The following is a 13,237-nucleotide window of genomic DNA, read 5'->3' on the forward strand; positions in this document are numbered from 1 at the left end:
TGTGATAGTGAGCGTACGAGCGTGAGTGATTCATGAACTGTACAATGTGTGGAGCGGTCGCAGTCAGAAAAATATAACAAATTAGCCCGGGTATGGAACCACTCTTTTTCGAGAGGGGGGATTTGGCCGATTGGTTCTGTCTGTTGCCTCTCCGCTAGGCAACTGGATGCCGTATGTTGTGAGTTCGATTCCGATTGAAAACTAGCCGTATATTTTACGTACTATTGTTCATACCAATTTAAGTAAAATAATAGTCTACATTCACTATTTAAAGCAATCAGGGAAGCGCTGCGACCGTGAGGTGAATTTACAAACGGGTGTAAATGATGAATTTCTTTTTCATATCTCATCTTAGAAGGTTGCATTCGTTTCCTTTGTGGTTTCCAGTCGTAAATGCCATCTTGTAACTTTTGCCAGCCATATTTCCTCAATCAAACAACACACCAATAGATGATAATGTTGCAGTCGACATTCTCAGTTGATTTGTCAAAGCATACTAACATCAAACATGACTGACCGTATAGAACCCTTGCCAAACTAACTAAATGTAGATGCGTTGTGAAATTGTACCTATAAAGTACGTAATCTGGCGATTTACTGTTTTCTAGACCAACTTTAAATCTTCAACTACAGGTCGTGACCGATTCAAAAGGAATACATGGTGTAATATTCACCGGGGTAAAAAATCTCATATTGAAGCCTGACATCACAAAAGCTCTGCTTTGACTGCACGTCGTCGCATTAGTGAAATCAAATGAACACCATCCTTTGAGAACGCGACTATAAAGAATAGATAAATAAGATTTGTTATTTTCATACGTAAAGGCATAGCATCCTCACTTGAAAGGTTTCGTGTTGTTCGGTATAATTTAACGGGATGATCGGCAAACATACGATTTCGACGGATGAAGCTTACGGAATACAAATTACAAAAATTGCGTTTAGCCATTTGGGAAATCTATTAGAGTCTGAACGCTGATGTCTAGAATAAATATATATTCTGCTGAAAGAGTTTGAAGATTAACTATTAATGCCAAGGAAGAACACGACAATAAAGGGGATAAAATATTACACATTTATGTAATGCCGTATCGGGCTGAACAAAATCATATTTTCTTAATCTGCTAGACGTCATTGGAGAGATAATCACAAGGCCTAACGGGTACAAATGATACTTTCAACTGAAAACTCTTATTAAATTCCCTTTCAGATCCCTATTATATGCTTTGAAAGCTTATTGCCAAATTTTTTTTCAAAAAGACAATGTCCAGTGATTGTAATTTTAGAAACCTGCCTATTCACTTTGAAACACGTTCCCAATCCAGATAGAGACGGACAAATTGATTTCATTTGCGAAATGCCAGGAGCAGCATAAAAGTTTCCGCTTCAGGAGTGGTTTACAACTAGAAAGGATACGTTTATTACGGGAAGCACTCAGCAAAGTCTGCCCTCGTCTTCCAATATCTCTTTAATTGTACTTATACAATGCAGTACTGCATTTAAGTAATCCATCTAACAGCCATTGAAATCCAGCTAATGGGAAGATTTGTACATTTATTGACGAGTTCAGGTACAGTAAATGTAAAACTTGACATTACATACATTTTGAAAAGAATATTTAAAATCAATATGAAAATAATTGCTGACCGTCTGCAACCTGGGAGTGAAGTCTCAAAAACCCTGTAACCCCTATTTCTTTGTATAGAGGTTCATCCAATCTATTCAAACCGCTCTGGATGTACCAACATCTAACTGTGTCGTAGTTTAATAGCGTCCATCTTCGTACACATGAAACAGAGTCATAGAAATAAAAACCTCAACTGAGTTTAAATTTAAATGAGAAGAACTTTTGAACTCCGTCGAACTCATATTCGTTCTTGAACATTTTTATATCTGCAAGTGAGTGAATCTATACAGATCTGCTCTGTAAAACGTTATGAAGTCATTTTCATTCTCGAACACTTTCACATCTGAAAATCGTGCAAAAAACAGTTGCTTTGTAAAATGTCATTCCTGTTGTTTCCCTCTCAGAGTTGTTCCAATAACCTATTTGTATCTGGCAACGTCCTTTCTGTTGACTATTTGAAGCGTTCATTGATTAAAGTTACTATCATATATAAAGCGCTTAGTTGAAGTAAATGTTGGATTGAATAATGATGGTTCGGATGAAGCAGTATTTATAAACGCTAATGCACCGAAATATCCTAAACCCACTCAGGTACCTTTGATCAGAATTCCACAGTTCACAATTTATTGTTTTCTATGTATTCTATAAATGCTTGTAGCATATCGTTAAAGAATGATGGTGCCTCTGAAAATACATTTTACCGTGATGCTAAAAAGAAATTCTGATGACTTTAACTGTACAGGATTACAATAGACACGTATATAAGAATTAGTAACACATGGTACAAAAAGAAACACAGATGTAGTGTACAATTATAATTCGAGCCAGTTTACTTGATAAAACATTAAAAGGCATATGTTCCATTATTTAAAAAATTGAAATTTATATACAAATACCATATCAACGTGGGATTCGCTTTTCGAGCATAATGTTTTTTCCAAACTCTCAGAATACAACCATATGACTATGATATTTTTATACTATTATTTGCTTTATACGCAATGCAATAAACTTCTTTGCCAAGTCCAAGACATGTAACAACAGCTGCAGTCCCATGATAATTGGAAGGCCTGTCATCATTTGACGGTAATAAAGGATTCGCTCTATCCGTGCAGTTCCGATAAGAACAGCTTAGTTACTTAAAGCTCAGTTACTTGAACCTTTTGCTATGTTTTGCAATATTAATGTTTTCTTTGTAAAGGACTGTACATATGTTGGCCTACTGCTAAAATCATGTTGATGAGCCATGTGTCCACATTATCAACATAGGCTATATATGTGAAACCTCTAATGTTTTTGTTGACAACTGAGTTTTATTCCGGACTTGAATTTATTTCTCAACAATAACACAGAGTGTTTATGTTGGCAAGTCTATACTTGGTGATTCAACGTACTTCAGTAGTAAGAAACGTAACTCTTTCTAGGCCAGATGATTAATATATCATCAAAACTCGGCTTTTGACCCTTTGACTTGCCTCCTTTACTTCGGCCGATAGCAAAAAGTGTAGGTTATCGCTACCATGAAGCACATAACATAATTCAAAGTGCTATGTATTTCCCTCAATAGTAAGCTAGGTTCCACTATGCCATCATTGAAGTGAAGGGTTTACCCCATTGTTTCGTCATTGCTTCAGTATGCGTGTAGAGATTAAATTTTTCAGATATATTATCTTTCTGCATGACCGACGGCTATCGCTATGAAGACAACAACATGTTGATGTCCATAGATACCACACCTCTTTTCGAACTTCATAAACCTCGCAAGGTAGTTTCATCGATGTAGTGAGCCCCTACATCACATATGATTCACCTTCGTTGTTAAGCAAATAATTCACTGCTCTTTAAAGTTTAAGATATTGAACGCTCGATAACTGATTTTGTTCTAAATAAACGAGTCTGATGCGAGTTAAAAAATTTAAAAATCCTTGAGAGATTTATCCAGTTATCATATCAGTAGCGAATCAAGAATCGTACGAAAAAGGAAAGTACACTATTTTAGCGTGTCTTCTGTACCCCTCGGAACTCTTATGGTATCGAGAATTGTAAAACTTTACAGAATGCAATGTAGATTAATCTGACTGGAGGGAGACTTCAGGATAGCCAGGACGCTAAACATTTCACGTGGCAGAAATCAAGTCGTATCCCTAGAGAATGAATGTCGCTCGAATCATAGTATGTAGGCCTGAAAAGTAGGAGTTCTGTATGGAAGGACCAACATTTTAAAGAAGAAATGAATTCAATTTTCCCCTTCGAGTTGAATTAGCTGGCAGAACCACTGCATGACGTCAATGGAACATTATTCCCTCCAAAAGTCGGTGGGCGTGTACAACAGCACACTATCCGGCACAATGTCTGCTTGAATGCCCGTTTGAATTCTGGGCTGCTTCCGGCATAGATGAAAACATTCACCGCAGAGTTGCTGTGCAGAAGCAGGCGAACTGTTGCTCTGAAAAGAAATAGATTCAGTCGTAATCGCACAAAATGTTCAGGCAGGTAATGTTGGTTTAGGTTTCATTGTGATTCAACATTCTCACAAAGAGTTTTAAAGCAATACATTCTGAATGTAAAGAAACTAATGTTTAAGTAAATATTAACTGTGCGCGAGTAATTGTCACATAACATGATAATGTGTGCCAAGTACTATGCTTTGACCCGTTTGTGATTTTTTGAAAAGGTAAACTCATGTAACTCTAACCGCTCAAAACTTTGTTATGAGTTCGTTCTCTCTATAATAGCAACCATAGTTAAGTCAGATAATCTAATTCGGACTGTTAAATTTCGCAATACTCCATATTTCTGCTCTACCGCTTATTTTAACATAGTGGAGTAAATGAATTTTGCGCCGCCTCATTGGCGTTAAAATCGAGAATTTTCCCTATTGAGTTACCACAGGGATAGCGGCAATTTTGACATTCAGCAGTCGGTAGTGTAAGGTGGCATGTCTATACATGTGGAGTACCAACATTTGCAATTTAACCCATGAATTTTATTTGGGACATTTGAAAATGGCTTGACATTTCCTTCAGTAAACTTCATGTCTTTCGGTTTTGAGGGGCTTACTCCCCTAAAACAATTGGAAAGTATACCTTATGTATCTATCGATAAAACATGTCTTGCAGGACAGTCCTATAAACAAGAATATCATGAGAGGTGCCCATGCTAGGATGTAGTAACCGAGAACTAGAGCCACCATTTTAGTCGCTTTCATTTCTTTCTTGTACAGATGAGCGTTTTTCTCTCTGTCTTCTTGGCCGTTACCGGCTGTCCCGGAAGGAGCGACTTGATTCTGTCAAAAGATTTTACATGGTCACTTTTTGAGGATCAAATTTCTTCAAATATCGAATATGTATTAGCTGTGACAGGTTTATTTGGTGATGTGTTTTGTCTCCCTATGCGTATGTGTATATATATATATATATATATATATATATATATATATATATATATATATATATATATATATATATATATATATATATATATAACGTTGTACTGTTGTACTAGAAGTAATTTGTGTTTTTGATTGACTCTCTGCTTGTGCCATCGAACACTGTAATTTACCCCGAGAACATCTGTATACTTTAGTGTATATATACACAATGAAATGAGAACACATGTAGTATGTTTGGTACTTATTACTCGAGTGTCACGCATTCATGGAACCGTAAAACAGGCAGATTTTATTGTCTGAAATTTGCTTCAGGTGCTTACACCGAAATATCCAGTTGGGTCATTTATGGTGATGGGTTGAAATCTGACAAGTATAAGTTGTTTTCGTGTCTGCACTTGGAGACCAACTCAGAACGCTTGATTTGTTTACCCTCTATTATTGCACCACCAAGCAAAGCCCATACGTCCGCCTTTCTATCTTTAAATTATTCAACAATTCATCATGCAAAGCATTCATTATTATCATCCTGATGTCATATTCTAATTCCACCCGTTATTCAACAACTGTTGTACCTCCTTCATCAATTTACCGAGTCCCAAACTGAGAAGCAATCAACATGACACCGTTTTCCAAGCTACGTACGATGTCCATTCGTTTATTATCATGTGCTTTCAACTTTTGTGTTTTTGAAATGGGGTTATAATTCCGCTTTCTCTCTTCCCTCAAAGGGACCATGCCTTCCCTAGCAATCCTGTTTGCGTACGTTTTTCTTGCCTTGTGAGTAACCAAGGTAACGATTGAAACTACACATCACTTTCAGCAGTTCACTTTGATTAAAAATACATTGTCTATTAAAAATACATTGTCTATTTTATATATATTCAAGTGCTGTTCGACGAGATATCGGTTTTAACTTTCAAAACTAATCACTCATGTAAATGTGTCTTTCTGCACATATTTTTCCTTTCTCAAATTGTAGAGGATGCGGGCGTTAGCCCACTTACCTGTCTCTTTGCATTTTTCCAGATTCTCTCCCTTGCAATCATCCAGATGCGCACGTACAATGCCACCATAATAACCCATGGAACAAGAACCATGAACGTCAACATGACCATCAAATGCCATACCGGTGATATCAGCTCGTATCGACAACTGCCTTTGAATGTTGCTGCCAATCAAATAAAGCCATCATTCATAAAAGGCAAACATAAGATTCTTTTGAGTAATTATCAGTGGTGAAGAACATTTTTAAAAATTGATCTGAAAAGCAATTGTTTGAATAATTTCTTAGCGTTTTGGCTGTGCGTGAAATCATATTTGCATATCTAAGTTCTACAAAATTATTACAGATACAACTGCTTTATCTTTGTCTTGTTTTCGTATGCACATAATATCTCAGCATGAACAAAACGCACTAAAATTTAGTATAATAGACGTGAGCTATATATTAAAGTTACAAACTAGATGAATGTAACTTATCCATCGAATAGAAATAACATTTTAGATGTATTCAAAAGATAAATTGCAAACTTCTATTCTTTGACTTTGGCAAATACAACGTACATCCGTTTCCTTTTCACCAATGTCCAGCATAATTGTTCATTTCAATACAAATTTATTACGTACTAACTAAAATGTAAACTTGAACAAGGGCTATTCTTCTTTGGTTTAATACATGTACAAAGGTCGATTCTCATCATGCCGTGAGGGATTTTCGAAAGGTCTCTCAACAAACAAAAGACCCATTCAACTACATGTACTTGCTTTGAAAAAAGTGAAGTATATGTCCACCCATGAGGCTGTGTGCATCAAATACGAAACATGCCATTATGATTGGTTTGCCGAAGGCATTGATTTAATCTCACAATTGAAATAATCGAACGTAAAAGTAGTTCTTCCTATCACGAACATCCTACACTTCGTTATAATAATGTGAATATTATATCGCAAACATTACATGACATCATTACCTAATTATCATGCAGATAAAAACTATAAAACCAAGACATAAGAAACCATGCATGATTGCACATTGATATTCTAAGATAGTTAAAATGTATGTAATGTTATGGATACGCCAAAATACTTTTCTAAGAAGCAAAAATGCATAAAAAATATCATATTCAAGCCCATTCAAACTTTTGAAAGTTTTCTGATGCTATGAAAATGACCAAATGTGTACCTTGTTCACGGATGGTCTAGTCTTGTCAGAATATATGTCTACAAAGTCTAAAGAATTTCATGAAATACCGTGGAGACCGTTAAACCTCTACACGAACAGAAAGCATACTTGTGAGGGCAACGAAGGCCACAGTAATAACGAAAGTTCATATTGAAAAATATTATCAGGTACTTAATGTTCTTCCGGAATAAATTTTCTCTATAGCCATTTTCTCTGCTCTGTAAATGATTGCAAAGTTTTACCTGGTTGGGGCCTTATGAAGAGAATGCCAGAAAAGAGCATTGAGCCGATCCATATAGCGATGATAGCGTATACAGTTTTACGCTTGGTTAGTTTAGTGGCATATCCAACGGGGTCTGTCACAGCGATGTATCGAACGATCGTGATGGCCACAAGGTTAAACGACGAGCAGTAGAAAAGACCTTCAAAGAAGGCAATCATAAAATCACAGAAGATCCAGTTAGCTGAAAAAACAAAGTGACACCATTAAGTAAAAAACTCTAGTGAGATAAAGGATATAGGACATGTACCGGGTTTCATTGATTGCAACATAATAAGGGTAATTTTAAACCCATTGTTTCGTAAAGGTATCGAAAAAAAATGAAGTTATGGTTTAAAGTTAAACAGGGCCCAACACAGAAGTTTCATTAATGTCCATGGTCCCTATGGCAGCGCCTTTTAAAGGTACGTCTGTTTAGTTTTATGGTAAAACATTTTGCATCAGTGTTCTTTTGAGAACTGTGAAGTTTTTTACAAAACGGTTCGAACAGTCGAAAACGAAACATTCAGTATGACGCGAGTGGGACGTGCTGCTTTCTCTCTACGTGAAATCTGTCGAATAGACAGAAAATTATCGATCTTACACGGCGTGAAAGTGTTTTCATCGCTACATTCAGACTTACTTCTCTCACAGTTTCGGGTAATTTGATCAGTCGGTTAGTTATAGCTGTTTGGAAGCCCGGCAGCTTGGAAAAAATGCAGACTTATTTTCTCTAATTCACTCTCCGCTCCATTGCTTTTAAGTTTGATATTATGAAACGGTGCCTTGGTGATGTCACGAACCTCACTTTCCTAGCGTATTTTGTATAGTTTGACATTTGCAGCAGAAGACGTTCCTCAAGGAATACATCACTTTACAGCCAATCATTTCTGGCAGGTGTGTTCCACAAACATAAAGTTGGGAAAATAGTTTCTTTGGAAGCTTTTAGTTTAATCGTTACCATGACGATGAAAAAGTATTATTCACTGAAATTCTACGGACAAATTATTTTGGCTATGGTATCTCGCATTTGTGACATTTACGTTTTAAAGGATCGCATGTTGCAATTTCGATCGATGAAATCACTGATCGTACTGAGCTCAAATGTAGATATATTCACAGTCCCTCTGGATAGAGGGACTGTGATATATTGAAAGGATTTTCCATGTCGTTACCACAAGGTTGGCATGCATTTTATATACAAGATGCAGTAATGGCTTGTTTAACCCCATGAGTCGATCGTAGGTAGCCGGTGACCACAATTTAAATACCGTATCAGGCACCTCTTTAACGACTTTGCAGGCTGAGTCACGCCTGACTTCAACATCTAAGAAATTTAAATATCGTAATCAAATTACCTGAATGTCCCCTCTAGTGACTCGTCTTAATTTGATTATCTATACGCTTAGCTTGTCAGTCACCAATAACTGTCAAGAATGTAGAACAAGTCTACTAATGGATCAAATAAAGTCGGCACATACGCCCTTTGTTCATTGTCTTTCTGGTATATGATATAAAGGGCAAAGCCTTTTGTAGCAGAAGCTTTCTATACTATTGGTGTGTAATGCAATTATTTCAATCAAAAGCGGAAGAAAGGTCATTTTGAACAGGCCTAGAGGCTCCTCCATGCCACACAAGCTGTGCTACAACCGAAATAAACTATTTAGGGTAGCATTGCACATAACACACGGTATTCTCCTCAAAATCACTTTTTGTACAAACACTCTTTCAATTTTCATTAATGTGTTAACCAAAGATAAAAATATCAGCTGAGTTCACCTTTTCGCATGACAAGCAGTCGTAAGATACTGAGTGGGTCAAATTCGGTGAAATTTTCACATAATGTTATTTAGGTACTTTATATAAAAAAATCTCATTTTGTTTAGAAAAAGTTCTTACTTTTTGAATATGAGTCATTTCAGTTATTTTTATCATGGCTTTTTTCTGTCAGTGTTCTAAACCCTGCCATTTGAGAAAAGATAATGCATAAAAAAATTGTTGCTTTTTTCTCAATATACTCTAGATTCATTGAGATGTTAACTTTCATGCTTTTGACTTACAATATTTTTTATCATTAATAACAAAACCAAGGTTTCCTACCCAAAATACGTATCCCTTCATATTTCGAGTAAGCTATCGCTATCATACTAAACTTCGATTTGTGCTTATTAAATATGTATAGTATGAGGGGGTTTCATGTCATTTTTGATAATTACTTTTGCTTTAAAAAAAAGAGTGTTGGGTATGTTGAACGCCACCTGAAAAGATGTAAGTGGTTGCATGCTCATGCGTCTAACTTTTTCGTTTACAAACAAATACTTTACCACCAGGCCATCGCTGCGCTTGACTCGAAGTTGGTAAAATGGCAGATATTGACTGCTTGTTTGTGAAAATGAGTGACAATTGCAACCGAAGGCGGTTTCGTATCTGAAACGAGAGACAAGATGCATCTCAATGGTTACCATTCTTTCACTTCTATCTTCGTCAGTTTTTCTCACCCAAAGTGAAGCAATTCGCTGTAGCTTTCCGGGTTAATCTGTGACGTCACACATTTGTATTTCGAATATGAGAAACAGCCCTTCGAAAAACTTTAACCGGTATCGACATTTTGTAAATAAAATGTTGCAGGTGTAAACGCTGCAGTGTGACAATAGTTGCGTGGGATGTTACGCCCTCGTATGTTTGTTGCAATCTGTCAAAATTATCTTATTAGACCTAAACTCGCACGCAGGTTTTCATAGGTCTGTCTATATGATTTATACATACTGGGCTTGTAACATATAAATATCAAGGAGAACGCGCTGCTGAATATGCACGGAAAAGTCATAGAAAAATGTCCCAATTATTACTTGGAGATACTCGTGTTTGCAAAACACGAAATCTGCAGTGTTAGTTAAAATTGACAGAAGGGAAATTACTATTTCTATGCATAGAATGTTGCTCTTTGCAGTCTCTGCCATATGCGATTTCGGAGAAAATGAGATAATTGTATTTCTGGTGGTTTAATTTAAATGAGTGACGCAAACTGGGTAAGTTGGTTCTAATGAGCGTCTGCATATGTGATTTAATAAATGATTGCTCTGTAACAATCTACATGAGCGATATCAGCTTGTTGTTATAAATAAGGTCACCTTGAGGACGATACGTTCAGTTCGACTCTCTTAACAAGTCACGTCAAAGCACCATGGAAATTCCCCAGAAAGAGTCCTTTGTGTGAAAGAGTAAATATACCTTGTGCATCTATCGGAGCTCTACATTATGACATATTCACTCGTCAATTTCCCCCCGCATTTTCCTTCTTTCTGCTAGCGATAGTAAGCAGATTTCTCGTGGTTTTAATGACTAACTAAAGATTGCAAGTAAGTCTCGATCGTTTCAAAACACGATCAGGGTGAAACAGCTTGAATGCCTTTCACTCATCGCATCGCTAGCTCGTCGTCTTTGAATAGCTGCATCGAAAGAAACTCACGTTTATTGTCATCGCCCCTAAACAAGCGACTAGCTTCGATGTGAAACTGTTCACAACAGAAAAAGGATCAAGAGAGCTACAATGGCGCAACAGGAGAGATCCCCGATTCATGGATTGGTGTGTGACGACACACTTCGATACACTGGGGTAGATGTTATCCATCAAGATGTATTTCAAGCCTTTGTAAATATCACCAAAGTTAGGCAAATATCCTTAAGTCAATTTGGCGCCACTTTTAATTGAATGTGGTCTGAGTATGTACAAGTAGTTGTGCACCAATGTGTTCAATATCTGATCACGAGGGGAAATATTTCACTCGGGAATAAAGAAAAACATGACTTCGGACGTATTATACAATTACAGGTTATAATGTGGTGGTTAAAACAAATGATGGCCACACAAGTATAAAGTAGGAAATAGAATGTCGAGTAATGTAGAAGTAAAAAAGAAAATCATTGAACTTTGTCCAAACGCCTGAAATAACGTGATCTACTGGTAAGGGCACTGTTCAAATCTTCTCATTTACATTTTATTCACGCTCTGAAAGCCTTGCATCGTGACCTATAAAGATGTTTTATTTAAAGCAGTCACAAACGTTTACAAGTAAGCTATCCATGGTTGAAAACACATAGCAGATTCTGGTAAACCGATAAACCAATTTTCGATATTTTTCATAAAAGAAAGTGGACTTTCGAGCTAATGTGTAATTTCGAAATAGTTTCATCATTAGGATAATTGCTGTTTTCGCATATATAATGGAAAATCTCTCGTTTGTGGTGAAATTAAGCTAATATGATTCATTGACGCGGTGGGGATGGCACTTTGCCGGCATAAAATTTAAATCGGGCAAACTTAATAAGTAGCATTAATTTTTCCCCTTTTCCAATTTTCAATTACAGCAAAATCAAATTGTCCTATTTAAATGCAAGCGAGGCCAGGGACATTTATGTATTAGTACAGAGGAAATAATTTAATCAAAATTTACCAGGAAAATAAATATTGTTTCTACGTGGGAAATGGTGCTACTGGGCCAGTGATTGGTAATTGCGCGATATACAAGTTCGTGTTTGTTACATCATTATGAGAAATTGTACACTCCACTGATCGACATGGGGTTAAATATGTCTTTTGCGATTATAACTCAATCAATTACATGCCTTTTATCGGCTGTACTCAGCTTACTAGGTATGCTTAGGTCTATTCAAATGAGTGTAAGTTAAAACTAGTCCTAGCAATTGTTTGACATTTCACAGAAGTATGCCTTGCAGTATTTTCAAACACTTGCATCATTTTGCTGACGTCAATTCACTGCAGAGAAAGTAACGAAAAGCAAAATGGGGATTTTTATAGAATACTTGGATATGATCCGGCTATACTAAAAGTGCACTTGATGTAGAATGAGCATCAAGGACAGATATCCGGACTGTCAAACATTTACAATACTTTGTTGGTCTAACACTTGTGTGGGCTCATTTTACAGCCCATATGGAGTAACTAAATTTATTCATCAGCTTATTTTTGTGAAGGCCGAACATTTGTATTTCCTCATAGAGTTAAAACAGGAAGGTGGCCATTTTGCATTCAAATATCGGTAAATTTAAGGTACTTTATTTCCATAGTAAAAACATTTGCGTGACCCCACAATTTTTAATCTTGATTTGGTATAACAATGGTTGAAAGTTTTGTTAAGGAAGGTTTGGCAAACGTTTGTCTTTCGATTTCGAGGCACACAATACCTTAATCTCGACGGACTTTAAAAATCCTGTTTGAATGGTCCTGTTGAGATTGTATGTTGGTCAAAGTAAGTAAATTCTCTTTGTTGTGTCCACGTGCGCGTGGCTGATGGGAGTTATTTGGTTTAAAAAAGCATTCTTTCTTGCAAAATTTTATATCATCGGCGATAATCTGTAACATGACATTGCCATGACTTTACTGTACCTTAGAGTCTCGACCAACAGTACCGATTGCATTTGGAGTCATTTGGAGTGATTTACTTATATATGTTGGAATTAAGCATCCACACAATTGTTTATTTATTTATTTATTTATTTATTATTTATTTATTTATTCATTTATTTATTTATTCATTTTATTTATTCATTCATTTGTTCATTCATTTATTTATTTATTTATTTATTTATTTATTTATTTACCTATACACAATAGCGGTCATGCCTATACTTTTGGGTACGTGTTCCCAATTGTAACCTTACACTACGGCGCGCCAAATGTTTCAAAAATATTTATCGTCATAGAGTAAAAATAAACTGTCAAATATTCTTTCTAAAAAAAGTCTTAAACGTGTATGA

The 13,237-nt window shown here is 36.2% G+C and overlaps 1 protein-coding gene across 2 annotated transcripts in view; it reads right to left on the minus strand.

Moving 5' to 3' along the window:
• Positions 1-1,519: 1,519 nt before the first annotated feature.
• The window catches only part of LOC139122820 (beta-2 adrenergic receptor-like), a 31,502-nt gene continuing 19,784 nt past the window's right edge, over positions 1,520-13,237 (minus strand). The window contains exons 3-6 of one of the 2 annotated variants that reach the window (XM_070688585.1): positions 7,443-7,664; positions 6,023-6,186; positions 4,714-4,913; positions 1,520-4,073 (exon numbers count right to left, since the gene is read on the minus strand). In XM_070688585.1, coding sequence (XP_070544686.1) covers positions 3,887-4,073; positions 4,714-4,913; positions 6,023-6,186; positions 7,443-7,664 — 773 coding nt within the window. In that variant the 3' untranslated portion in view covers positions 1,520-3,886. The remainder of the gene's footprint in view (positions 4,074-4,713; positions 4,914-6,022; positions 6,187-7,442; positions 7,665-13,237) is intronic. The other variant, XM_070688584.1, reaches the window with a different exon arrangement.

The sequence above is a fragment of the Ptychodera flava genome, chromosome 22 (genome assembly GCF_041260155.1).
Source record: "Ptychodera flava strain L36383 chromosome 22, AS_Pfla_20210202, whole genome shotgun sequence".
Lineage (NCBI taxonomy): Eukaryota > Metazoa > Hemichordata > Enteropneusta > Ptychoderidae > Ptychodera > Ptychodera flava.